Here is a 27,473-nt window from a genome sequence, read left to right as displayed (position 1 = left end):
TGCAAGCAGGCAAGCAAGGAAGTGCTCAGAATTTCCTTCTTAAGAGCTGAATAATATTCCCTTGTATGTATAGAACACATTTTGTTCTTTCATTCATCTGTCAACAGACACTTGGGTTGCCGCCACCTTTTGGCCATTTTGAATTATGCTGCTTTGAACACTGGTGGACAAATATCTCTTTGAGATCTACCTTTCACAATTCTTGTGGGTATATATTCAGAATAGAATTGCTGGATCATATGGCAATTCCACTTTCGAGCTGTGGAGGAAAAAATTTGGAAAATGTTCTTTTCCATACCAGCTGCCCCATGTTACACTCCTACCAGCAAGGCAGAGAGGTCCCACTCTCTCTACCCCTTCATCAATCCTTGTTATTATTATTATTAAAAAAAAACTTTAATAACAGTTATAGCTGTCCTCCTTTCCATAGAGAACAGGGAAGGAAAATACTCACATGTGTCTCTACGTCACCAGCCAGGATCCTACTCTTCTTTAAAAACTCAGCCACCATGCCGTTCATCAGCTTATCAAAGGCCTCCACCGAGGGTGCCACGCCTTTGGAGGAAGAACATTTTGTTATTCCCTGGTAGTGTCGTGAAAAGCTGGCACTGCTCTGCCACAGGTAATCCTGAAGTTTACTGTCATTCATGTCACTCTCCTTCTATCCATTAAGTCATCCTTCACTCCATCAGTATTTATTAAACATTCCCAGGGGCTCAAGAAGACAGAGTTTTCCCATTTTTTCCCCTACCGAGTAAGCACTTCCACCTCCATAATTTTGTTTAATTCTATCCCAAACCCATGAGGTACGTAGCACTAGCACATTTTGATGAGGAAACAGAGTCAAAATAGAGCCCACGACTTGTTAAAAAAGCTATCTATCAAATGAGAGGCAGATCCAAAAACTGAACCAAGCCTTATGAATCCAAAGCCAGAGTACTTTCTTCTATACTGACCTGTCCAGGAGCTATAACCACCTTGAAAACAGTTGCCAAGATTATTCAGGACAATTAAAAGGGTGAGTAGGAAAAGAAAGCTGATTTCACACATTTTGTTCTTTCTTCACTTCCCAGGAGGAGAAGAGACAGTGAGGGCGAGCATAAAAATGACTGCTGAGCTAATACACACTGAATTTTGATATGCCCAATTACTATTAAAGCTGAAGTAACAGTGGTCCAACCTGGTGTTAACTGGTTGCCTTTTAATTAATGACAACAAAAAAATGTTGGCTACATCCCTAACTGCATATCCCTAATATTGAGAAAGATAACATTGAGAAATTCAGCACTTTCGGCTTGAAAATCCAAACCAAAACCTAGAATTCTCTTTCTTATACTGGACAGAAGTAGCCATGCTCATAGCCTGTAAGATAAAGCTTCCCTTCTTTTCCCTTGTTCTCTATTGCCCATTTCCACTGGCCCAAAGAGTGATGGAAACAGTTGTTTACAGCTCTCTGCACCTATAGTCTAACTTCTAAGCAAGCTATTGAAGCTGAGTTATCCTAAAGTTCAAAATATAGTATATACCAACCTCTATAACATTAAAGGGGTGCAAACCCAAAGATGCCTACGGGTCCATTTGGAAAGAGATAAACCTGTTTGTTCCCATGGGAGAGGTCTGAGCGGTCTCTGCTGAGTGTTTAAAATGAGAGAAAGTTTCAAAAATGTGATGGAGACCACTATACAGTAGAAGGCACAAGGATAAAAGGGAATATTTTCCAATTTCCTTTCATCATTCAGCTCTGCTCACACCTCCTCCGGGCAGCCTTTAATGACTTGCCTTTCTCCCCAGACTATACTCTTTGAGAATCTCTTAATCAAAGCACTTGAGGTCCTGAATAGTAATGCATGGAGACCAAAGATTCTGGAGGATTAGGACTGTGTATAATTCATCTTAGGTCCTCCAGCACCTAGCATGGTACTTGTCAATTGGCAGGCATGAAAATATTTCTTCAACTCTTGAGCCAAACTTACTTGATTGTCAGGTTGGGGGCAAAACACATCCTAACACCAGTTTTTCATAAGGGAGTTCTTTGATCTGTGCATACTATAGATTTGTAATGGATTGGGTTCCTTCTCAGTGTTTCTTTCAAAATTAAAAAAAAAAATTTGACTTTAGTAATATCATTGTAATGATGACATTAACATTTAAAGTGAGAGCTTGTCCTTAAAGATTTGTTTAAAAAAAAAATTTAGAAAGTTACCAAAGCTAGCTAATGAAGAAGAAATGGAAGTCATGTTTAGGATAAATAAAATATTTTAAATATGGATATCATTCATACATTTTACTAATTACCTTCTTCATTTCAAATAGGATAATAAATCCCAGGCTAAGTAGTTTTTTGGTTGCTTTTGTGTGTGTGTGTGTGTTTTTTAGGGCCACACCTGTGGCATATGGAAGTTCCCAGGCTAGGGATCTTAGGGATCTAATCGGGGCTACACCTGCCAGCCTACACCACAGCCATAGCAACAAGCCGAGCTGCATCTGCGACCTATACTACAGCTCACCGCAATGCTGGATCCTTAACCCACTGAGCCAGGCCAGGGAGTGAACCCACAACCTCATGGTTCCTAGTTGGATTCTGCTGCGCCACAACAGGAACTCCAATCCCTGGCTAGGTCATTTTTTTTTTTTTTTTTTCTGGCTAAGTCATTTTAAGAGATCTTATTTAAATAACTGGTTCGAGATGATTTGCTACATTAGAAAATATATATTTAAATACTTAAGTAATTTAATATATGCCTTCCAATTTTGCTTAGCTTGTTAACTTTCCCAGGAAATTCTTTTTTTTTTTTTTTTTTTTTTTTTGTCTTTTTAAGGCCTCACTCATGGCACATGGAGGTTCCCAGGTTAGGGGTAGAATTGGAGCTGTAGCCACAGGCCTACACCACAGCCACAGCAATGCCAGATCCGAGCCGCATCTGCGACCTACACCACAGCTCACCACAACGGTGGATCCTTAACCCACTGAGTGAGGCCAGGGATTGAACCTGCATTCTCATGGATACTAGTCAGATTGGTTTCTGTTGAGCCATGATGGGAACTTCAGGAAATTATTTTTTTTTAAGAAGAAAATACAATATGCAGTCTAGTACCTCTGAGTAAGTGAGGTTCAAATTACTGGAGGTTTTCTCCTTTACTAGGCAACGCTACACAATCTTCCAGGAGTCAGATTTTAACTTTATTTTATGTATTCAGACTTTCTATTTGTGGTCAGCAATCTCAGAGAAGTGCCTTTTGATCACCTAATGCCAGAGGCAGAAGGAGCCAAAGTTACTGAAGACAACATGAAAATATTTTCTTACCAATAAGGTTTCCTTAATCTCATACACCACTGTACAGTTAACAAAAAGAGGCTTAAAATGAAATCATAGATGTGCCTCAGTTGATGCGGAAAAAACTTACAGGCCCCTGGCAGCCTTCCTTTAAACAACACCCCCTTTCAATTCATTCTAAGCATTTTGATTTTCATTATGTTGGGGGCGGGGGGGGGGGGAACCAGCCTGTGCATTTGTGCTCACACAGTAATTTTTATCCCAAGGCATGTAATTCAAGGCACAGCTCCAAATACGCCTGAAATTCTAGAAGCACCAATGCGGATCTTGTCTGGTAAATGCAGTTTTTGAAGCCCCCTCTTCCCCAAGGCTTTTCTCAACCCCATCAAAGCCTGACAAAATTCAAAGTGGGTCAGATAAGGAGGAAATGCATGTGAGACAAGAATAGTTGCCAGATTAAATACAGATCACCCAGTTAATTTTTTTTGCATGCCCCGTTAAATTTGAATTTCAAATAAATAATGAATGAATTTTTAGAATAAGGGTGTATCATGCAGTATATTCCATGCAGTATTCAGAACACATTTCTATCCCCCCCAAATGAATGTAGTTTATCTGAAATTCAAATTTAATGGCATGTCCTGTATTCTTATTGGTTAAATCGCCAACCTTAGACAAGAAGTTGGAAAAATTACTGTAGATAACTTAGAGAGTTGGCCATGCATGGCATCCTCTTCAAGAAGTAGTTGACGTCTTGTGTTTGATCACATAATTTTTTAAATCCTTTCTTTTTTTAAAGTGTGGTATTAGCATATCATTTTAAAAATGTATTTGGCTAGGAAGAGGCAAAAATAAAAAAACGTGATATCATATTACACTGAAGTAATATTTGGCTTCACGTCAGACTCTCTTCCTTTAAAACTGCAGTTCTTAAATTTAATGACTTGTTCTCTTTAGAATTAAAATATACAGAATAATTCCTTCCAATTTACATTCTGATCGAGAATATTCGTTTCCTTCTGATAATTACTTAGATAATACATTTAGTCACTACATGTGGAAGAACAGTATAAACACAAACACGAAAGAATAATGACATCTGGCTCATGGATTATGCTCTTAACAGGCACAGAGACAGGTAACTTTTGTGGATTGTGGGCTGAAACTTTTTTCCTTTTCTCTCTCTTCAGGGGTCGCTTGTGTCTGGTTAGTGTCATGGTCATACATAAAGGAAAGAGTAAGGGAGTTAAAGTCGATCGAAATATTTCTTGAGAACTAAGCAATGGGGACAAAATTAAGTGATCCACATAGAGACTAGTAATGACAGCGGTTTGTGGCCCTACCTCCGTTGACACCGTTAATTCCCCCACAGTCCCCAGGAGGCTGGTGTGACCCCGCAGAGAGCAGCTCCAGTCGGCCGACAGCCCGCTCCAGTCTTTCCATGAGCCCCTGCATCTCCGCCATTCTAGAAAAACACAGCACAAACAGAGGCCCCGTGAGCATCAGGAAGGATTAGCAAGCTGACGCCATTAAACATTAAACTTAACAGCAGCAAGAGGGAAAATAAAAATTACTCAAAATGGCTTTAATCACCTAGAGAGCTCGTCCACGTCAGGAAAAATAGATGGAAAACAAAACAAAACAAAACAAACTTTGAGCAGAAAAAAAATAACGAAATATATTGAGCTTATTTTCTATTCAATTCGACGATATTTACAAGCCTCCTATTGCAATACACAAATATTCACCCTCTTTACACCATTTTCAAGTATCGCCTTGGATGCTGTTTTTGTTCTATGATACAATTTATGGCTAGCACTTACTTAAAAGCCCATCAACATATATCTCATCATTAATACTGCCAACCCTTCTGCTAAATGGTGACAGCATACTTTAACTATTCCCAATAATTCCGTTAAATATAATTCTCCAGTGGACACTAAACCCATGGATAATCCTTATTTGCTCAATTACCTTAAAGCGAATAGCCCAGCACAGAAGTATAAGTTTATTAAACGGCATCACTTAGCAGGCAGCAGAGACCATCACCTCCAAAAGCTAGCAGTCTTCTACTTATTATAATTTTTTTCAGTGTTTTTGTTGATGAATTATTTTAAATTATGATTATTCTGAATAGTGAAGGTTTTAATTTAAAATAATAAAAATGGTTATTTCCCTTTGCTGCTGGTTATTTTTAGGAAAAAAACTGGTTTTAAGTGGGGTGGTTTTGGAGACAGGGGTCTTCAGTTACCCAGCATTCTGGGCTAGGATAAATTGTTTTTGTTTTTTCTGTCTTTTGTCTTTTGAGGGCTGCACCCGTGGCATATGGAGGTTCCAAGGCTAGGGGTCCAATCAAAGCTACAGCCACAGCAACGCAGGATCCGAGCTGCATCTGCGACCTACCCTACAGCTCACAGCAATGGCAGATCCTTAACCCACTGAACGAGGCCAGGGATTGAACCCGCAACCTCATGGTTCCTAGTTGGATTCGTTTGCACTGCGCCATGATGGGAACTCCTTAATTGGTTTGGAAGCTGACTAAGGGATTGAAAATAAAGGTGGGGCTGGGTATCCATCCTTCCTGCTTCCAAACAGATCTTCGATAGCTACACTGAGTGTACACAGGACAAGAACTTTAAAGTTATTGGCCCTAAAATGTAATGCTATTGAGGTCAGCGCTAATGAACGGAACCCAATCTAATTTGGCCAGTTTCATGAGATCCAGCGTATATGTACCGTAAATCTGACCACTTTGGGCAAAACCCGGCTGTTGTCCCAGAGAAAGGGGGAACATGTCTCTTTTTCTGGCAGAGGGGGGCGCCACACCCATGGCGTGTGGAAGTTCCTGGGCCAGGGATCAAAGCCGCACCACAGCTGTGACCTGTGCCATAGCTGCAGCAACACCAGACCCTTAACCACCCGGGAACTTTCAGAATATGTCTCATCTTAATCAGTGTCCATAGTTCCTCTTAATCTCATGAACTTTGCAAGTATCATCTGGGCCAGGGAGGACCAGCATGCTCCCACATCAGAGAAAATACTGCCCCAGAGCCTGGGGAAATTTTATTGCTCTGAGATATATAAATATTTTCTACTGCTGCTGAGAACCGGTAATGCATTTCTCTCCTGTATTTTGTATTCTGTTAGTTTTGGGCTCAAGCGTAAGAGTGACTTGCCACTGCCATTTTTAAAAGCAGGGTTATCCTTATCCAAACATGGGGGTGTCAGGTGGTCATCAGATACAGGTGAGGGAGTTCACTGTGTATTTTGGAAAGTCATCTCCTCTGAACCTGCCGGGAGCGACTCTTTCAAAATATGGGGCAGTGTTCTCTGCGCAGCTGAAATCAGCATCTAATCCCCAGGGGATTCAAAATTAGAAGTTTCTCATCTATTCTTTTCCTTTTAACGTCAGAGCTTTCGCTTCCATCGCAATAGAAAAAAAAAAAAAAAAGGAAGAAGACATTTAATCGAATCCTTTACGTAATCTTACACGGGAATTGGGTGAAGGCCAACTGAGAAATGATAAAAAGCCCCCCAAATCTTTTAATAGTTGCCCATCTGTTCACAGTTATCTATCTTCTCTGTTACTCAACTTGCCAAATGTTACCACCATAGACCTAGCCCATGGTAGAAAAAAATGTGTTTGTTCAGTTAGCAAGCTCCCTATCCCCCAACGGAGAGGCACCAACCACTCCAGCAGCTCCCAGGGGTGTTCTGGAAGGCCTGGGACTTTTCACGCACAGGACTGCTGTCCCTGACGGTGGCTTAATCAGCCACCCTGACAAGACTCAAACTCACACTATCTAGTGGTGCTCCATATGTTGAAAGACAACAGGAGTTAGCCCAGAAACTGCAGGGCTGGGCAGATTGGTGTGGAATGCAGTGTAAAAGCGAATCAGATGTCGCTTCATGTAAAATCACCATGAGCTGAAGTCAGGCCACCGCCTCTTCAGAGGTCAAAATACAGCTCACGCCAGGAAGCTGGAACGATGCCTTTGGGTTTAAAGTTTTAGAACAGTTTCTAAGAGACACAGGAGAACAAACAAAAGAAAGACTACATCAGGATATCAAAAATATACATGTTAGCATTCCCAGGGAAAAGGACAGAGCCTAAGACGGCTGTGCCCTCTTCTCCCAATACACACACACACACACACACATGTGCCCTCAGCTGCTATATTAGCTCTCAAGAAAGAAGAAAGGACAGATCTGCAGATGCTCCAAATTCTTCCCAGGCAGTTCCATTCGCCTTGGTTTTCCGAAGTGGATTTAGCCAAGTGTGGATGAGGAAGTGGGAGCCAGGAATTAAGAATCAGGCTGAGGAAATGGATATGGCAGTCAAAGCAAATGTAGAAACAAGGTCAGGGTAAGGAATGAGTCAGGGCCAGGTGGAGAGACAGATGAGCCTGGATCAGGAAGCCAGCAGAGGAAGGGGATACGGCAGGATAGCTGGATATTACACAGTCTCAGAATCAGAGAAGCCAAGAGAAGTCAGATACATAGCAGAGAAATAAGAGACTGGGTTAGATGCGGCAACTCAAACTTGGCCTCCAGATTTTATAGGCCTCCAATTCAAGAAGAAGCCAATCCCAAGCTGAGGTTCCTCTCCAACCTACGGCTTACAGAGGATAAACACAAACATTTGACTAGGGTGTGAAGGCAGGTGGAAAGAAAAAGGGAGAGGAACACAGACTTCCATGACTTTCTCTTTTTAATGTTTTAGGAAATTATATGTAAGCTGAATCTTAATTCCTTGTTTTGTATTCATTTTTGGATATTTTATTTTGCATTTCTTTATAATGGAAAGTGTAATTCACCCTTGTTTGTAATTTTTTTCTTGCTTTACTTTTTACTTTTTACTTTAATCAAAGAATGCACAGAATTTAAAGAGTCAATAGCTCTACAAGGCTTATCACAAAAACACAAGTCCCCTGAGTGCCACCTTCCATTCTTTGTCTTGAGAGTCAGTCATGTTTAATTATTGTAGCTCTTTCTTTTAGTAATTATCTCAACACTAAATAGCAAGGTGATATCTTTATATATCTTTTTATTTTCTTCAGTTTTAGGCATTATCAATTGAGTTCCCACCAAAAAAATCAGCATTTACTTTTCCTTTGCCCAATCCCATCAGCAAATTAATGCGTACTTCCTTGTCTCCCATCTTTCGAATAGTGCTATGTCACAATTTTTGTGCGACGAATACTCAGTGTTAACACAATTACAATGATTGACAGCTGAGTCACGAGGTACACTAAGATTGTTTTCCATTTTTTGCATAACCTGTTTTCCTAGAGCCATGTTTTTCAGCTTCTCCGTTTTCTATGGACTTAGATAATCACTCATCTCCATCTCCAAGCGCTTCCCCCAGTTGCGTAAGTCTCTTTCAATAGGGCCAAACTATCTGGAATTCTCTTAGCTTTTTCGTTCTCAGAAGCATCTCTACTGGAGAATCACTTCAACTGCAAGATTGCTCTGCAGGTCTGCTGTACCCCTGTAACCTGGGATCTGCCTCCACCTCCATTCTGGGGACTCGCCTGCTCTCCCTCCTACGTGGTATCACCTGTTTCTCAGATTCTATATCCCCCTTTCTTGGGGTACTTTCTTAACTGGAAAGAGTATTGTCTTATGAAATAAAGCACATGAAAAGTCAATTTTTTTTGAGGCAAGTCTGAAAATATCTATATTTTCCCCTCACATTTGTGTGCTGGTTTGGCTGAGTATAAAATTCCAGGCTGGAAGTTTTCCTGAGGTTCCTAGGCTAGGGGTTGAAACGGCACTTTAGCTGTCGGCCTACACCACAGCCACAGCAATGCAGGATCGCAGCCCCATCTGCAACCTACACCACAGCTCACGGCAACACCGGATCCTTAACCCACTGAGCGAGGCCAGGGATCGATCCTGAAACCTCACAGTTCCTAGTCAGATTCGTTTCTGCTGTGCCACGATGGGAACTCCCTCCTGAGAATTTTAAAGGCTTCACTCCCATTTTCTTCTAGCTTCCCAAGCTGCTGTTGAAAAATCCAAAGCCATTCTGATTCTTCGTCCTTCAGATGTAACCTCTGTTTTCCTCTCTGAAGGAGGTTTTGGGGATCTTCTCTTTATCCCCAGAGTTTTGAACCTGCATGATGAAGCTTTATTGTTGATCAAATATTATCTTTATAAGTGGTTTTCAGGAGGGCAGAAAAGACTGGTGATGGGAAATGGCATATCGTTTGTCTCTGGGTGAGGTTGTAAAACAAGTTTGTTTGGTCTTTTTTTAAATTAAGAAGTTAGCATTCTAAATATGGAAACAATTCAAACTTCTCTCCCATCAACGGCATACATTTACGAAAACTTCATATACTTTGATAAGAATATAGCCAATCAGTATTTTTCTCATTTACTGTCTTGGAATAATCAGGTGTCCTGGAAAAACTTTTATCGGAGAAAAGGCAGCAGTTCTTGTTTTGAAAATGATTTTTGCTTCTCTGGTCATCTTATAAAACCCATCACTGAAGTCCAGATATTTAGTTTGTAACACGGTCCAATTTTACATGCTAAGTCCAATGGTATGCCAGCAGTACAAGGACGACACTTAAAGCACGAAGAGAAATAGAATTTCTTTCCTTTTGCATAGCACTTTCCAAAAAGGGAGAGTTCCCCACACTTTCAAGCATTTTATAAGGTCCTAATTGCTTTGCTCATCTTTAGCTGGGGCAGTAGAGAGGGATCTAGCTTTAGAATCACGAGCTGGGGGAGTTTGGGTAGACAGCTTAATTTTGTTTTGGTTTAGTTGCTACCTGTACATAGGACGGCTATAAATATGCATGTAAAGGCATAAAAAGTCAGGTACATAATCCGTGACAAACATGTTAGCTGCTGTCATGAAGATACCCCATCTCACATTGCTCTCATGGGCATAGTTAGTTCTACATATCCTCACGTCAAGTCTTTGTGTACTTGACATGTTGAGCAATCACCAAGAAGATCCGGCCAGTGGAAATGACTAACTGAAAACTTCAGGTCAATACACCTTTATTATTATATTTTTCCAGTGTTTCACTTTCCTCTGTCCATGGATTTATTCTTCCAACATTTCTAAAAGAGGTTTTCTCAAGTCCATGTGTAATGGTTACCATAAAATAAAATGTTTGCTATGTAATTAGTAATTTTATAACCATCAAGTCTCTCCCCAAACTTTTTTTTTTTTTTTTGGTTTTTTTAGGTCCACACCTGTGGCATATGGAGGTTCCCAGACTAGGGGTCGAATTGGAGCCACAGCTGCCAGCCTACACCAGGGCCACAGCCATACAAGATCTGAGCCACATCTGTGACCTACCCCACAGCTCACAGCAACGCCAGATCCTTAACCCACTGAGCAAGGCCAGGGATCAAATCCAAAACCTCGTGGCTCCTAGTTGGATTCGTTTCCGCTGTGCCATGATGGGAACCACCCCCCCCACCGCAAACATTTTTACAATGACTCTTTTGCTTTTAAATAGTCCTCTGTGAAGGATATAAGCACAATCTCTGTGGAACCATTTTTGGAAAATGACACTCCTTCATTCCTCATATTTTCTCACCCAAACTATCTTATGCTCAGCGGCAAGGGGTCTGTGGAGGGCCTAACTATTCAGTCTAACCAGTTATAAAAAGCAGCTGTCATAGCTGCTTTGACAACTGACACGCCAGGGCACAGAGTAAAATGTGATAAGCCTCGAATACAGCCTATTCGTCTGTATTACACACTTGGTATCTACAAGACATAATGCCCAATTAAAATCCTGCCTTGTGCCATCTTTTCTGCTAGAACATGCAAACCTTGCCTCCCAAAGAGACCAGTCCAAGCTTTTCACGGGCTGAGGTGGTATTACTTTCTGTGCATCTCCCACTGAGCCTGCATGCTGCCGTGCACATGGAGAATTCTATAAATATTTTTTGATTGACTAATTAATTGGCTAGCACTTAGTGCCTTTCCCTCGCCTACCCACTCACTGGCATAATCCTAGATGAGGCGGAAAGCCAGATTTTCACAGGAGAAATTTCCATTTAAAAGAGATACTAGATTAGTTTTTCCCACTTAAAAGCGCAATGGCTTCCTCCCGTGATTTGAAAGACAACACTTGCTCCCTCTGAAGTGCACCTCCGGTTCTTCCATAAACTCTTTTTCCTTTAGGATTTCAAATTTTTAAAAACTCCACACTGTCTCGAGAGTTTGGTAAATTTCCCACAGCAAGTTCACAAAACAAGGAAAGAAGAATGCTCTTTTGGTAACATTTTCAGGTAAATAAAAGAGCTAAGTCTTTAGGTTGCCGGTTTAAAGTTCTTAATAGGCCAAAGGTGCAGAAATAACTGGTGAGAGCTTCTCCTCGGGTTCTGTAAGGGACACCCAGATCCAAGGGGTTTCAAAGGTCACAAGGCTAAGATTAAATAGAAAATAGACTTGAAGTAACAGGAAATGGAAGACTTTCGAACTTTTTCTCATGGTGTGGCTGGGCAGCGGGCCTATATGTGAGCGCTCTGCAAACAATAAAGCCACAATGGGGAGTTCCCGTTTTGGCTGAGCAGTAATGAACCCCACTAGGATCCATGAGGATGCGGGTTCGATCCCTGGCCTCGCTCAGTGGGTTAACCCACTGAGCTGTGGTGTAGGCCTCAGACCTGGCTCTGACACAGTATTGCTGTGCATAGGCTGGCAGCTGCAGCTCTGATTTGACCCCTGGGAACTTCCATATGCCGCAGGTGTGGCCACCCCCACACCCCCGAAAAAAGCCACACTGGACTATTGTCTTTAGGTCTGCCCAAATTCAAACTTATTTGTTAAACTTCCATCAAACCAGACTTTCCTAGGTTGTTTTTTTCCCTGTATTGAGACTGTATCAATTACCTTCTATCTTTTCTCTGGAAACTACCCATCACTGAGGGGAGTGACTTTGTGATTCACGACTACTAATTAGGATAATGGTGTGTATAGAAGAAACAAGCCAGGGTATTTATTCATTCATTTACTGACTGGCTCATTAAATACGCTTGTTTCATTCATTGTGTTAGTCCCTACTCTCTGCTAAGAAAACGCTCATGTCTAGAAATCAAACGTCAGACCCTGCCCAGCTGTGGTGGGAAGGGGCTGAAAGCAGGTCCTGCTCAGCCAAGCCGGGGAGCTGTCTCACTGAAACACACTTTCACCTCGCCAAGGTACCTGCCTTCCTATCTTTTGCTTAGTCTCCTACAGGGAATTTCTGGAGCCAGCTTCTCATCAGACAGGGGGGGAAAAAAAAAAAAAAGATACCATTTTCTTTTTACTGCAAAGAAGTTTCAAGAGCCTCTGAGCTTCCAAACAGTGTAATCAGAATGGGAGACATTAGAGAGTGACGGAAGTAAAAGAACACTTTAAATTTTCACAGTACTGGAGAAAATATGTATGAGATTCTGATTAGCCAGCTGATTCCTAGAAAGCCTATAATAACATCCTACTGTGGAGAAAAAAGTGAGAGGAATGAAAACATATGTCAGCACACACAGGCTTGTACACAAATGTTCATGACACGATAGACACACAGGAGATGGAAGCAATGCAAATGTCCATTGGCTGATGAGTGAATAAACAAAATGTGGTATTATCCATACAATGGAATATTATTCAGCCATCAAAAGGAATGAAGTACAGACACATGTCACAACATGCACGAACCTCAAGAACGCTATGCTAAGTGAAAGAACCAGACACAGAAGACCACGCATTGTACGATTTAATGTATATGACGATACAGAAAAAAAGCAAATCTGTAGAGACAGAATGTAGATGAGTGGTTGTCTAGGGCTGGGGAGGGGAATGAAGAGTGACTGCAAATGGGCACAAAATCTCTATCTGAAAAGATGGAAATGATGTAAGATAGGATTGTGGTGGCAGTGGCATAATGTACTGATCATTGAATTATGCACTTAAAATGGGTGAATTTTATAGTATATAAAATTGTACCTCAATAAAGCTATGAGAAAACAAACAAAAAAATCAGCACTTCTCATTTTTGTAAAGATATAGTTGAAAATTGGTTAAATTTGAGTGACTTTGCTGCTCTCATCTCCCAACGAAGTCAGAGGTGATAACTAAACTTAACCAGAGGTGGCTCTTGAGTGGCTGCATCCCTTGCTCCTGGAAACCAGTTGTAGAGGCCAAGAGAGGTAACATAACAGAGCACAGTTCTCAGTGCTCCTCTATCTCCTGTGCATCAAATCACTGGGAAGAAGTGGGGCCTCCTAAATGCAGATTCCTGGGCTCCACTCTCAGCAATACTAATTCAGTGGTTCTGGGTATTCTCAGGAATCTGTGTTTTTAAGCAGCACACTTTGGAGAACAAGGACCCATATTTTGAGAAAGAGTATAATAGAGTTGCTCAGGAATGCTGCAGGTGCATGTTGGAATGGGGGCAGGAGTCAGGAAGAGTGGTACTCGACTGGGCCTTGGGAAGTAGGAAGGATAAACTACATCTCAAAGGATGAGGAGGGTGTGTTCAGAGGAAGAAAGTTAGGTTGAAGGCATTCCTGAGCCCACACACAGCATGTGCCAAGTTACGGAGGCAGTACAGCCCGAAAATATTTTTTGAACATTCACTGTGTCAGGAAGGAACAAGGGATGGATGTGCAGTTAGAATGAATGGTAGATAAAGCTGGGAAGAGACTTGGGGATTCACTATGAACACGACAGTGGGCTGAAGATCTGAGAAGGGATTAAATGCAATTGAGAGGGAAAGGGAGAAAGTAGGATGTCGTAGATGCTTTGGGATAGGGTGGTGCCAGGAAAAATGGAGATAGAGAATGGAGGTGGCTAATGAAGATAGGAGCTGAGTTTGAAATGCCTACAATTTTATGAGATGATAGTTGGCAGCTGCAAGTAGGGACCTGCAGCTCCAGGGATTCTAGAATGGAATTTAAGTATTACTTACCTAATAATAATAATAACAGCCTCGGGATGCTTGGGAAGATTAAAGGAGGTGATGAAATGGACTTTGTGAACTACAAAGTGATGCTTAGGTGCCATTATTATAATTTATCTCTGAATGCTCCTTAGCACTTATCAATCACTATGATCTGTACCCAGTAAATGCTCAGGGGTTATCACATGTGTTACCACCTCTCCTGTCCCCCAAACACAACGATGGTAACATCTCAAACACTACACTTCTAAGGCCAAACCACAGAACAAATAAACTGCAGACACACTACTGACCAGAAGTATAAAAAAGGGATATCATTTCATATGGTCAGTTGTTTCCTGCAACATGACTAGAAATGTTTTACTTTATTAAATGCTGCCATTTCCACTTAAGAATGCCACTTCTCTTGGGAATAATGAAAGTACAAGGTTTGGCGAAATGTCTTCTAATCTCAAAATTCTGGTATTCATTGTAGGAGTTATATACCAAATAAATAACAGATCCACCAACTATCTTAAAAGCTCTAAGAATCAGTTCTTGTGCTAGGTCTTGTTTTATGCATGGATATTTGCAACAACTGCAAAGGTGATCATTTGATTTAAAATAGCCAGGTGTTACATTTGGCCCGAGAGCTCTCCTCTAACCTTTTTTTTTGCTTCTTCATGTGTCTCCGGCCTCTTGGGTCTTTCATACTTGATTTTGATTTATTACTTGTGACAAAACCAGAGTTTTAAATAGAGCTGTGGACCACCAAAAGACCAGAGGCTCTTTTTCTTTGCTCTTTGGACCTGGGGGCCCAAAGGAAAGAGGGAACGGAGAAAGAGGGCAAAGCAGAAAGGAAAGAATGGTGGGGTGTTGGGAAAACAAAGGGGAAAGGGAATAAGTGAATAAGGGAAGGGGGCGGGGCTGCCACTGCTAAACTGTGTTCAAAACCCAAAAAGCAACTCCCTGACTTTGAAGGATAAACAACAGCAGGGAAATTGAGGAGGGCAATCAAAAGTTGAAAAAGGGACCCATGTGGGTGTTCAGTTCCGGTTTTTTCTCTCTTTTCTCTTCAGACATGACCTGAGGTTGGAACTGCACGGAGGTGTAGGCAACAAAAACTCCTAGAGAACTGCCTTTTTTTCGGCCAGAAGAGGTGGAAAGGAGGCCCCTACAAGTGGAAGAATGTGAAGGAAAGTCTGGGTTGTCTGGGGGTTTGGGGTTTTCTCCCCCTCATTTTTCTCTCCCAAGACTAGCTGCAGTAAAGCAGCAGCACAGGAAGCTAAAATTTCCCCAAGAAAAACCTAGTCTTACTGCCAAAGGATCAGGGTAAGGGGGCCTTTGTGATCCAAAGAGTGTAGGCAGAATCCCTGTCATTTTTTTCCTCTTTTCTCTTAGTACTTTGCCCTGAGGCTGGCCCCTGTCCTGGGGAACTAAACTGTACCTGCATGAGCCACTGAAACCTCAAGAGAAAGCTAGTCTTTCTGGCCAGAAGTCCCAGGCAGTGCGGGGGCGGGGGGGAGGGTTCATGGGAGTAGGAGAGTGTGGGAGGAATTCTAGAGAGGAAGGAGATGAAGAAGGGGGTCCCTAGATGCTGTGTATGAACCAGCGCAAACCCCAGTCTTGCCCTTGAGCTGTGCATGCATGGGACAGATCCAAAGGCTTTGAGAACTGAACTATGGTGTAAGCTCTGCTAAAGTCCCAGACTAGCCCCTACATTGTGCTTTCATGGAATTCAATGCAGCAGAGCGAAAAACTATGAAAAATGAACTGATGCTGGAACCACTGCTCACAGAATGCAAGATAAAACTGGGCTGACTGCCTGGTAAAGCAAAAAAACTGAACATTTTGAAATGACCCAGAGTTTCACAATGTCCTTAAATGACATGAATTCAATAAAAAAATTTGACATTCAAGAGACCAAAGAAATGTGACCAATTCTCAAGGGGAAAGACAATTAACACGTGGCAACATCAAGATGACACAGATGTTGGAAATATCAGAGAGATTTATGGGAGCTGTTTTAACTATGCTCCAGGAAATTAAGGTAAACACTCTTGAAATGAATGGAAAGATAGATATTCTCAGCGGAGACATGGAACCTATGAAAGAAAAACAAGTGAAAATTTTAGAACTGAAAAATACAATAACAAATTTAAAAATGCACTGGATGGGCTCAATAGCAGAACAGAGATGACAAAGGGAAATGTCAGTAAATTTAAAGACATAGATATTATCCAAGAATAGAGAGAAAAAAAAAAGGCTGAACAAAAAAAGTGAACAAAGCTTAAAAAGCTTGTGGGCCAATATTAAAAGGCTTAATATTAGTGTCATTTGAGGACAAATAGATTGAGGTAGGAAACATACTTCAAGAAATAATGGCTCCAAACTTCCCAAACTTGGTGAAAGCTATATATTTACAGATCCAAACAGTTCTGTCTCTCTTGTCATTACACATGCATGCACACACATGTAATGCCTTAGAGTGAGTGCCTCCAAGGGGAGAACAAGAAAGATGAACAAAGTGAAGATGTAACTGTCTAAAAAGAAATAAATAAAGCATTATGGGCTATCTTCACTTTGTAGAGGCATCGAAAGTATCAAGAACTTTGGTTCTTCAAAGTCTTCTCTAAACCTAGCAGAACAAGGAGTTAATGTGTCAATCAATAATTTAGTTTATGTATCAACACTAAACTTGCAGAAATTGCTTGCCACATCACAGACTTCTGATTTTTTTGGTCAGAAAACAGAGGCAGCATGAGCTACAAAGGGATCTGCAAATTCTTACTTGTATATAACCCAAGAGAATTTCATAAAACCTTCTCACACATTTTTAGGTTGACATGGAAAAACTTTCACCAAAATGTGAATTGTGAAGAATGTAACTTCCAGTACGTTGTAAAAACTGACATGTAAATGTAAAACTACTTTATCACTTGCTGAAATACATCCATCGAAATCCATTGTTATTCATTTTAAAACAATACATGAGTTCCCATTGCGGCTCAGTGGGTCACAACCCTGACTAATATCCATGAGGATGTGGGTTTGGGTTAAGGATCCAGCATTGCCATGAGCTGTGGTGTAGGTCACAGATGTGGCTCAGATCCCTTGCTGCTGCGGCTATGGAGTAGGCTGGCAGCTGGGAACTTCCATATGCCGCACCTATGGCCCTAAAAAAAAGAATACATAAACAGGCTGCTCTTTGACAGGCACAAATTTTGCATGATCATTATTTTCTCCTTGAATTTATATTTCCATTCTTCTTGCCATGTTAGAGTTTATCCTAATTTTACGTATTTCTATTTTATGCTTTAATGTCTTTTATTCATTATCCTATCACACTTCTCTGTATCAAATGTGTGTGTGTGTGTGTGTGTGTGTGTGTATTAAAATCAATGGTAAAAAATTACTCTTCTGATTGTTATCCCTGTAGCTTTTATTAGAATGAACTCATCAAAATAACACAAATATTATAAACGTTGACAATTACTAAATGTAAATAAAAAACATTTTTAATGGAAACCCCTCTCTTATGAGCTCTTTTATTTTTCAATTATTTCATGCATGTGTTACTGCTAGAGTGAGTCAATGTTGAGCATCAATTTGATTCTCAGTTTTTGTTTTTATCAATGTAGATTCTGGGAAACGGTTCATATAACAAGGAGATGCAAGTGGATGAAATTTTCTAAGAGGAATGTCACTCAATTCTTTGAATGCCTTCTGAGTTATATACTAAACATCATGTAATAATGAAATATCAAAATTATTTAAACTATCAATGTAAGGAAAAATTGTGGAAGACTGAAATTCACTGAGTATCCTGACTACACATCATCTGGGTTATCTCAGCCATTTGTTCTTTATGACTAGGCTGTTTTATAATTCTGTAGAGATAGAAGTTAACCTATACACAACTGATATGTCTATAATGCATGCAAAAAAATTTATCCTGTGGAAGTTCAATGGATTTCCGTCTCCCACTCCGGAAGAAGCTAATTTATACATGTTAAATATCAAACTCATTTTAGCATTGCTATCAATGGTCTCCTCTGAACAGACCATAAAGCCTTTTTGGCTCTCTCATTCTTAAATCATTTTTAAATCATTTTTACATGTTCTTTTTTTATATCTATGAAACTAAAGATTTTAGCGTCTTTTAAAATTTATCCTTTAATATCAGTTTATGATTTGATTAGATTGAACTTCAGCTGTTTATTTGTTTTTGCTTTTGTTTTTTTTTAAAAAAACAAAGATTTGGAAAATACAAGATTTGTAAGAGGATCTCGGTCCAGGCATTAGAGTCATTCACTCTTGTCACCCCTAAAACTGATATTCTGAAATGTTCCCCCCCCTCTTTGCCCTTCCCATCCCCCAAGATTTCTTCACCCTTGAGCAACACAATTTGGTAAAATGGGTTAGAAATAGGCCTTTTAGTAAAAGGGGCTAAAAAGATGAGTTAGAGGAAGGCCTTTCTCATGTAAAGAAAGAGAAAGGTGATTGAGGAAAAGGGGGCATTAAAGGGAACTTGCTTCTCTCTTATAAGCCACTCAAGAAGATTACTAAGACACCTCACTAAGATTAGTCTTAGGTAAAAAGCACTTATGAAAGATGAAGGTTAGTAAATTTATGTTCTCCAAACACTCATGTGCATGGGCCTTGGGAGGTCTTTGCATATAGTAAATACGCCCAGCTTGAAGACTACTGGGCTTCAAGTAAGAAGCATAAGAATGAGCCTCACCCTTAATTCTGTATTACCTAGAGACTCATTTGCATTAACAAACCTCTTTTTCAAAGTTTTCAGTTTCTGAAGAACTTTACTTAGATAATCACCCACCTTCCATTCATAAGAGACACTGAGAAAGGAGGAGTCTCAATGAAGGGAGAGGCTAAGGGAAGCAGGATGGAAAAATAGGGAATGGAAATTTGCTCACATAGAGAACTCTAAACAGCCAAAGGGGACCATGAGGGTAGCAAGAACCACATAAGAAATGCAAACAAGGGGGGATCAATGTTCAAACTTAAAAAACTTTGCCTAAATACTTGTGAACCTGCAGTGAACCCCTGAAACTCTCTAGCCACAGATCCTATCCATGCTAGAAGATAATGTTAGGAGAAAGACACCTGCATTTAGTCTACTTAATACCAAGTAACAATTAAATGGACATTTCCATCAACCTACCCATTATGCCAGATATCTGAGCTTCCTGCACTGGACAGAGGTGAGCAGAAGTACTAGACAGTATTCCTTAGCTGGAAAGACCACACTTCCACCACACTAACCCCTTACCTTCATACTCTGGGCAATACACAGACTTTTAAATTGAGACTACATAAAATGGACATTGCCAACTACATAATGTATTATAATCAGACTGAAATATGCATCTGCCACTTGAAGCACATTTTACCTCATTCTGGAAGATCTAACTAGACAGTTTCTTAGTGTGGTCTGATTTGACTGCTTCTGGTTGACTCAGATTAAAATAACCAATTCATCTCCTAAGAACCTAGTGATTCTTCCCTGAATACAACCAAATAGAAGCAAAGTTGGAACTAACGATGACAACCACCAAAGCTGATTCTTGGAGACATAGGTTCAGTTTCATGTTCGTCATATCTTCCTTCATTGATATTTACCTTTGGATCCCCAGTGACGTGCACGGTGCTGGGCATGTAACAGTCATTCAATATGGCGCAATGAATAAATCATCAATGGATCCCAGAGTTTCTTTGGATTTCCGTGGACTGATGCAAAGTAATAAAGGTTATTTTCTCATGAAAGTATGCACGAGTATAGACACAAGACAACCAACACTGTCTATGTACGGCAAGGTCTGTCTTTGGTGTCTCCAGCATTGAGCTTTGCCAGGGAGCATCCTCCTCTTCAATACCACCATTTAACACTTCACTTCTATTTTCAGCCTCCCCAAACCCTCCTGCTTTATAATATCCCTTCCTATCAAAACAAGAATCATTTTAGATTAGGCTTTTATATTGCAGAATGGCCTTTTAATTCTGAGACGCTGGGGGCCATCAGGAAGCTCAAAGTTTACCTAATTCATCTATTCATCGGATAGGTATGAACTTTTAAGAATTGGGGATTACTGCACCTTCTCCTCTTGGCTAAGTGGTCAGTGATGAGTTGAGGATTATTAGACATCTAATTGGCTAACACGGCAGATGAAGTTCACATCCATAGTAATTGCAAGTTCTTCTTGTTTTAGGTAATGTCCTATGCCCCTTCCTATATAGGGTTGTATAATGAAAGGGAAACTGTTTTATTACATAATACCTCAGTAAAGGAAGATATGTTTTCCATTAGTAGGGAAAGGGTCTACTTTAGAAAAACAAAACAGGATGGAATTCCCTGGGATATAAAAGCTCATGTAAAGGAAAAAATATTGCATGATTTCATTTATTTGAGACACCCAGAATAGGCAAATTCATAGAGACAGGAAGTAGAACTGTGGTTGCCAAGGGCTGGAGGAAGAGGGAGTCAGGGGGTATCACTAATGAGCAAAGAGTTTCAGTTGGGGATGATGAAAAAGTTCTGGAGATGGATGGTGCTGATGGTTGCACAACTTTGTGAGTGCCCGTAATGCCAGTGAACTGTATACCTTGAAATGGTCAAAATGGTAACCTTTAGGTTACGTATATTTACCACAATTTTTAAAAACCTTTAAAAAACCTCTTATGTAGTGGCTTGTTCTGACCTTATAGGGCTTGCCCGCTTCCTAAGTACAAGCAGAAATCTCCCAGATGGACTGCAACCGTTCACAGCCTAAATCAGGGTATACTTAGAAAGAGTCCAGGGCTACAACACCACATTTCCAATGGATTTATTGTTGCCAGAATAACCAAACTGAATTATGTCAGAAATACCGGACCAGCCAGCAGCAAACACATATGAAGAAAATGTTCGTGAAATTTAGTAACCGCTTATGTACCTTTGCATAAAGTAATGTCCTTTTAATAAACGAGTTCTCCGTCCCATCCTAAAACCAACGGGATGAAGATGCTCATATGTGATTCAGTTAAGTGGTCCTGCTGTGAGATTCAATTGCAAAATTTTAGAATAGTGTTTTCCCACACTTCTCAGGACATGAGAAAATAGAAATACAGTAAGAATTTAAATAGGATAAGAAGTCAGGATCTCAGTGCTGATCACGTGGTTTGGGCAAATGAATAAGCTGGAGATATACCATTAAGTCAGAGGAGAATCAATTTTTTTTTGTCATTAAAACATGTGGCACATTCACATTCAGCCAGAGGAACTGGCACACGTGTGCCAAGACACATGGAAAAAGTCTTCAAAGCAGCAAAACATGAGAATCAACCCTAACACCCATCAATAAGAGAATGGAGGAGTTCCCATCGTGGTGCAGCAGAAATGAATCAGACTAGAAACCATGAGGTTGGGGGTTCGATCCCTGGCCTCTCTCAGTGGGTTAAGGATCTGGTATTGCCATGAGCTGTGGTGTAGGTAGCAGACATGGTTTGGACCCCGAGTTGCTGTGGCTGTGATATAGGCTGTCGGCTATAGCTCCAATTAGACCCTAGCTGGAACTCATATGCGAAGGTGGAAAAAGAAGAAAAAAAAAAAAAAAAAAAAAAAAGATAATGGATGACCAATTAGCTGCATATAGGAGTCCCGTGTGGTGCAGTGGTTAACGAATCTGACTAGACCATGAGTTCAGTCAATCCTGCCTTGCTCAGTGGGTAAGGATCTGGCGTGCGTGAGCTGTGGTGTGGTTGCAGATGTGGCTCGGATCCCGTGTTGCATTGCTGTGGCTCTGGTGTAGGCCGGTGGCTACAGCTCTGATTAGACCCCTAGCCTGGGAACCTCCATATGCTGCGGGGGCAGGTCTAGAAGACAAAAAGACCAAAAAATTAATTAATTAATTAATTAAATAAAATTAATTTTGAGTTTTTTAAAAGTGAGAAGATTATGTATACGCTTTTATAAATCAAAAACAACCAAATCTAAACAATATCGTTTAGGAGCACATACATGTGTCAGAAAACTATTTTACAGTAAACTCAGGCAATGGCTAATGCAAAATCCAGAGTTGGGAGAGACAAGAGGAATGGCACTGGAGAAAAGCATAAAGACAGATACAACAGCATAAATAACAATCTAGTTCTTGTTTTCTAGCCTTCTGTTTATTTTCCTTAACAGCTTTACTGAGATACAACTCAAACACATGATGCAATTCACTCATTTGAATCCGGTGATGTTTGAAGCCATCACCAGTCAATTTTAAAACATTTTTATCATTTCAAAAAGAAACCCTGTGCCCTTTCACTGCCACCCCCACCACCACTAACCCCATCCCTAAGCAACAAATAATCTACTTCTGTTTCTACAGAGTGCCCTGTTCTGGACATTTTCATATGAGCAGAATCATACTATGTGTGGTCTTTTGTGACTAGTGTCTTTCACTTAGAAAAATGTTTTCAAGGTTCATGTATGTTGTAGCATGTATCTGTATTTCATTCTTTTTTATGGCCAAATAATAGTCCACTGTATGACTCTACTACATTTTACTTATCCATTCATCAGTTGATGGACAGGTGGGCTGTTTCTACCTTTTGGCTGTTATGAACGTGTTGGTATAAATATTTGTGTATAGGTTTTTGTTTGACATACGATATCATTTCTCTTGAATATAGATACCTAGAGTAAAACTGCTATATTATATGGTAACTTGATGTTTAATTTTTGAGGAAATGTCAAATTGTTTTCCAAAGCAGTTGTACCATTTAATAGTCTAACCAGCAACATATAAGGGTTCCAATTCTTTCATGTCCTCACCAACACTTATTATCTGACTTTTTTTTTTTTTTTTTTTTTTTTTTTTTTTGTCTTTTTGCCTTTTCTAGGGCCGCTCCTATGGCATATGGAGGTTCCCAGGCTAGGGGTCTAATTGGAGCTGTAGCCACTAGCCTACGCCAGAGCCACAGCAACTCGGGATCCGAGCCGCATCTGCAACCCACACCACAGCTCACGGCAACACCGGATCCCCAACACCCTGAGCAAAGCCAGGGATCGAATCCGCAACCTCATGGTTCCTAGTTGGTTCCTAGTTCGTTAACCACTGCGCCACGACGGGAACTCCTATCTGACTTTCTGATTCTCGCCATCCCAGTGGGTGTGAAGTGGTATCTCATAGACCATTTGCGTTTTTAATTTGCATTTTTCTGATGCTGAGCATCAGAGTAATGATGCTGAGCATCTTTCCATGTGCTTATTGGCCATTCGTATATTTTTGGAGAAATGTTCATTCAGATGTCTCGACCATTTTCACATTTATCATTTTATTATTAAGGTGTAAGAACTTGTCATATATTTTGGATACAAGTTCCTTACCAGATAGAGAATTTAAAAATATTTTCTCCCATTCCGTAGGTTACCTTTTCACATCATCTAGTTCTTAAGTTTTTAAAGCTGTGATAAGGTTATAGGTGGTCATTTGTAAGTAATGGTGATAGCTTACATACATCTAGTATATTGTTTTTATGTATATTACATAATTAATGAATTAAAAACAAAACCTCGTGTATAAAAATGTCTATTAGGAAATATTCAACACAAAACAAAACACTGTAATGCCCAAAATAGGTTATGGCTACTCTTGAAGGCATTTAACTTAACTCCTGGATATGACCTAGGCACTTGGAGAATCTGGCCCATTAATCTTTTCAAAAGGTTCCTCTCCAAACTCTACCACATGGTAGAGAGGAGTAGCATACCAGTACCAAGAGGACAAACCTGCCCCCTCTCCCATACTGCTTTTGTGATCGCCCCGTCTTCTTCTAAACTAAAAATGAATATCACATTTTTTTAAAGCCTGAAAAAAAAAAAAAGACTATTTCATTACTGGTGAAAATTGTACGAACTTCAAATTTCAGGGTCCACAAATAAGTGAAATATAGTCATACCATTCCTTTAGGTATTGACTATGGCTTCTTTTAAGCTACAGCACAGATGAGCTGTTACTCAAGAGACCATCTAGCCAGCAAAACCTACATGTTTTTTTTTTTTTTTTTGCTATTTCTTTGGGCCGCTCCTGCGGCATATGGAGGTTCCCAGGCTAGGGGTCCAATCGGAGCTGTAGCCACCGGCCTACGCCAGAGCCACAGCAACTCGGGATCCGAGCCGCGTCTGCAACCTACACCACAGCTCACGGCAACGCCGGATCGTTAACCCACTGAGCAAGGGCAGGGACCGAACCCGCAACCTCATGGTTCCTAGTCGGATTCGTTAACCACTGCGCCACGACGGGAACTCCCAAAACCTACATGTTTACTCTCCAGCCCTTCACTCAAAAAGGTTGCCAGACCGTAAAATATGTCAACAAATTCAATTACTTCTCACTTTGACAACGAGCAGCAAAAACCTATTTCCTACAAGTCAAAACCACCTTGACAGTCACTGTCATGATTTCTCGTAGTCAACTTTTTTTTCTCTTTAATAAATATATATATGACACCTTGATTTAATTTTATTTAGGATTTTTAGATTTGGGGATCATAGAGGAGACCTTCCTTGCACAATAATGCTTCAAAAAATCATGATCCAGCTTCACTCAAACCACTGAGTTAATCATTTTCACAAACTTTTATTTTTTATTGCCTGCTCATTACATGCTGTGGGTCAAATACTGCTTGGTACAGTAAAAACTACCAAAAACTCCATCTTGCCCTCAAGAGGCTTACAGTCTAATTAGACTCTGGTAACTCTAAGAAAAATTCCTCCAAAGATCACCCCACAGTTGTAATCTTACATTAAAGGGGCTTAGACACGTTACCAGAAATTTGAAGCCATGCTCCTTAAACTAAAGTTTATGTAAGCAGTCAAGAAATAGCACTCTGTAAATAATTCTGGTAAACTTTGGGGCTTTAAGTCCCATAGGCTTCTGTATTCCCTACATCACCAAAGAGTCTTGCTCTTTTATGCTGTGTTCATCTCTACTTTGGCTGTTTGGACCTAACCCTCGTTCAATATCCTAAATGCAGCCACCCATATTTACTCATTTTAGAGAATGCATCCATCGGTTCAAATACTGCTAAAACTTGCAGCCTGTTGGGGCTGTCAGACACCACTCTGGTGGCAATAAAGCAAAGGCCATCTGCTTATGCGATTATTAGTCCCCAAAGTGGTGATAACGAGGCTACTACCTCCATGAATCACCCTCTATCCAAAGGAGACAGGAACTGAGCGGCAAGGTGCCCTCTTGAACTGTCCCTCAATGCCTCAGTGGCCTTTGCATTTTTTGAAAGTGACTCATGGCCTCGAGTCAGGTTCTGCAGAGAAGCCAGGTCCTTTTCTTTCCAGTCCTCTCTGGAGACGGTCAGATCCAGTGCAATGACAGTCCCCCTCAATCTCTGCACTGCCCTGAAGCTCAGAGCCAAGAGGAAGAGAACCTCCAAAGTTAGATGGGCCTGTCGCGCAGCAGCAGCAGCAGTAGCAGCAGCAGCAGCAGCAGCGAGGCGGGGGGAGGCCAGGATCTAACCCCGTTCCAGCAGGGCAGGCGGCGGGGGCAGGGAGGGCCGCTGCACTGACCCAGATGGGGCGCTCGCTGGCACGAGCCCTGCTCCGCCGGTGCCCCGCAAAGTCTCGCTGTCCGCGCGGCGTTCTGACCCCACAGGCGCCCGAGCCTCCTTTATTCCCTGCACGCCCGCCGCGCCCCAGCCCCTCTGCACCCCACCCACTGAGCGCAACTTCCAAGCACGGCCTCCTCGAGGTACCCCTACCCCCCCTCCACCTGCACCTCGGCCCTTCCCCACCCTCGCAGGGCCCAGCCGCTCCGGATTACCTGCTTGGGGGCCTGGGGTCTGGTGCTCGGCTCGGTGATGCCGCGCTCGGCCACTCGCACCCTCCTCCTGCCTGCCCGCCACCCCTCCTCCTCCTCCTCCCCCCTGAGTAGGAGTCCGTGTCAGTCACGCTGCTCCGGGGAGAGTGGCCGGCGGCTTCCGGGAGCTCCAAATACAGACAAGCCGAGGGGGAGAGAGGGAGCGGGAGGGAGGGAGGAGAGCCAAGCTCCGCGGGTGGAGAGTGGAAATAAAGGGGAGCAGAGAGGAGAGGGGGATGGACGAAAGGAGGGGCAGATGGGCCGTGGGAGAAACGAGAGGGAGATGAGGAAGGCAGAGGACGAGAAAGAGAGCCTGCCAAGCGCCAGCCTGGGAGAGAAATGAATTCACCGCATCAGGCAGTATTGCGATGAAGTCTGGAAAGATCCGGGAGGCTCCTGGCTGAAGGAGCCACAGATTGGATCCTCAAAGACTTTTGTAGAGAAATGATGGGTCCTTAGGAAGGAAGAGACAGGCCTGTGTGTTCTTCAACCCAGTGGAGGTATAGAGGTCCTGGCTGGAGAGGGAGGTGGACAAGTAATGCTTTAGCTAGCCATCAAGTTCAGATGCGCTCATATTTTGTAACAGTATTTTAAAAATGTATTTTTAAATGTATTTTACATACGTCTTTAAAAATTAAAAATTGCCCGATTATTTCAAAACAAAGGTATCCCCAACCACATGTGCTTTTTTTTTTTAATGTAAATTTGTAGCCATTCTTCTTCATACATTGATTATAATTACAAAATTGGGTGTTTTTGTTTTTACTTTTTTGTTAACACTATTAGAAGGAAAACACTGATTTTCAGTTTTCATTAGTTCATTTCAATCTGGAATAAGCTCTTCATTGAATGAATGCAAGGGAAATAATTACAGAAAATGAGGGTAATTGATATTACTTAAAGCAAATTTTTTAAACACACACTAGGATGAGTGTCTACAAATCCAGTACTCTCTGTTGAGGTTAGAAGTGCATCTAATTTGGTTCTGTGCATTCCAAGGCTTATTCTGACCCTATAGGTCACCACTTAAATGAGGGTGTTGCCTATTACACATGGCTCTAGTCCAGAAGTGGTGATGGGGAGTGTCTCTTTGCTCCCCTTTGTCGGGAAAGACAAAGAAGGGAAACAAAGTGGCATTGTTTATGACACTGGTAACATAAGACAAACTTCCAAGCATCCAGTCCAACAAAACTTTTTTTTTCTCTAGCATTAACTTCAATCATCATTAATAGAGCATTTCTTTTAGCCAAGCATATTGTGCACTGGAGTATAAAGTATTATAGAGGATAAAGGTGAATGAGGCACACATCCTCCCCTTAGATTTATAGTATAATGAGAAGATGAACAGAGTATAAAAATAACCAGAGGGTAAGGAAGACTACAAAACTTGTCCTGAGAGAAGTATGAACAATGTCCGTGGATGTGCAGAAAAGAGGGAGTTGGCT

The 27,473-nt window shown here is 41.2% G+C and overlaps 1 protein-coding gene across 1 annotated transcript in view; it reads right to left on the bottom strand.

Moving 5' to 3' along the window:
• CAP2 (CAP, adenylate cyclase-associated protein, 2 (yeast)) overlaps nt 1–26,546 on the bottom strand; it is a 139,857-nt gene extending 113,311 nt beyond the window's left edge. Inside the window, exons 1-3 of the mRNA XM_021100214.1 lie at nt 25,993–26,546; nt 4,619–4,740; nt 455–555 (exon numbers count right to left, since the gene is read on the bottom strand). Coding sequence (XP_020955873.1) covers nt 455–555; nt 4,619–4,739 — 222 coding nt within the window. The 5' untranslated portion in view covers nt 4,740; nt 25,993–26,546. The remainder of the gene's footprint in view (nt 1–454; nt 556–4,618; nt 4,741–25,992) is intronic.

Source organism: Sus scrofa, chromosome 7 (assembly GCF_000003025.6).
Source record: "Sus scrofa isolate TJ Tabasco breed Duroc chromosome 7, Sscrofa11.1, whole genome shotgun sequence".
NCBI lineage: Eukaryota > Metazoa > Chordata > Mammalia > Artiodactyla > Suidae > Sus > Sus scrofa.
This window is presented reverse-complemented; position numbering and strand designations above follow the sequence as displayed.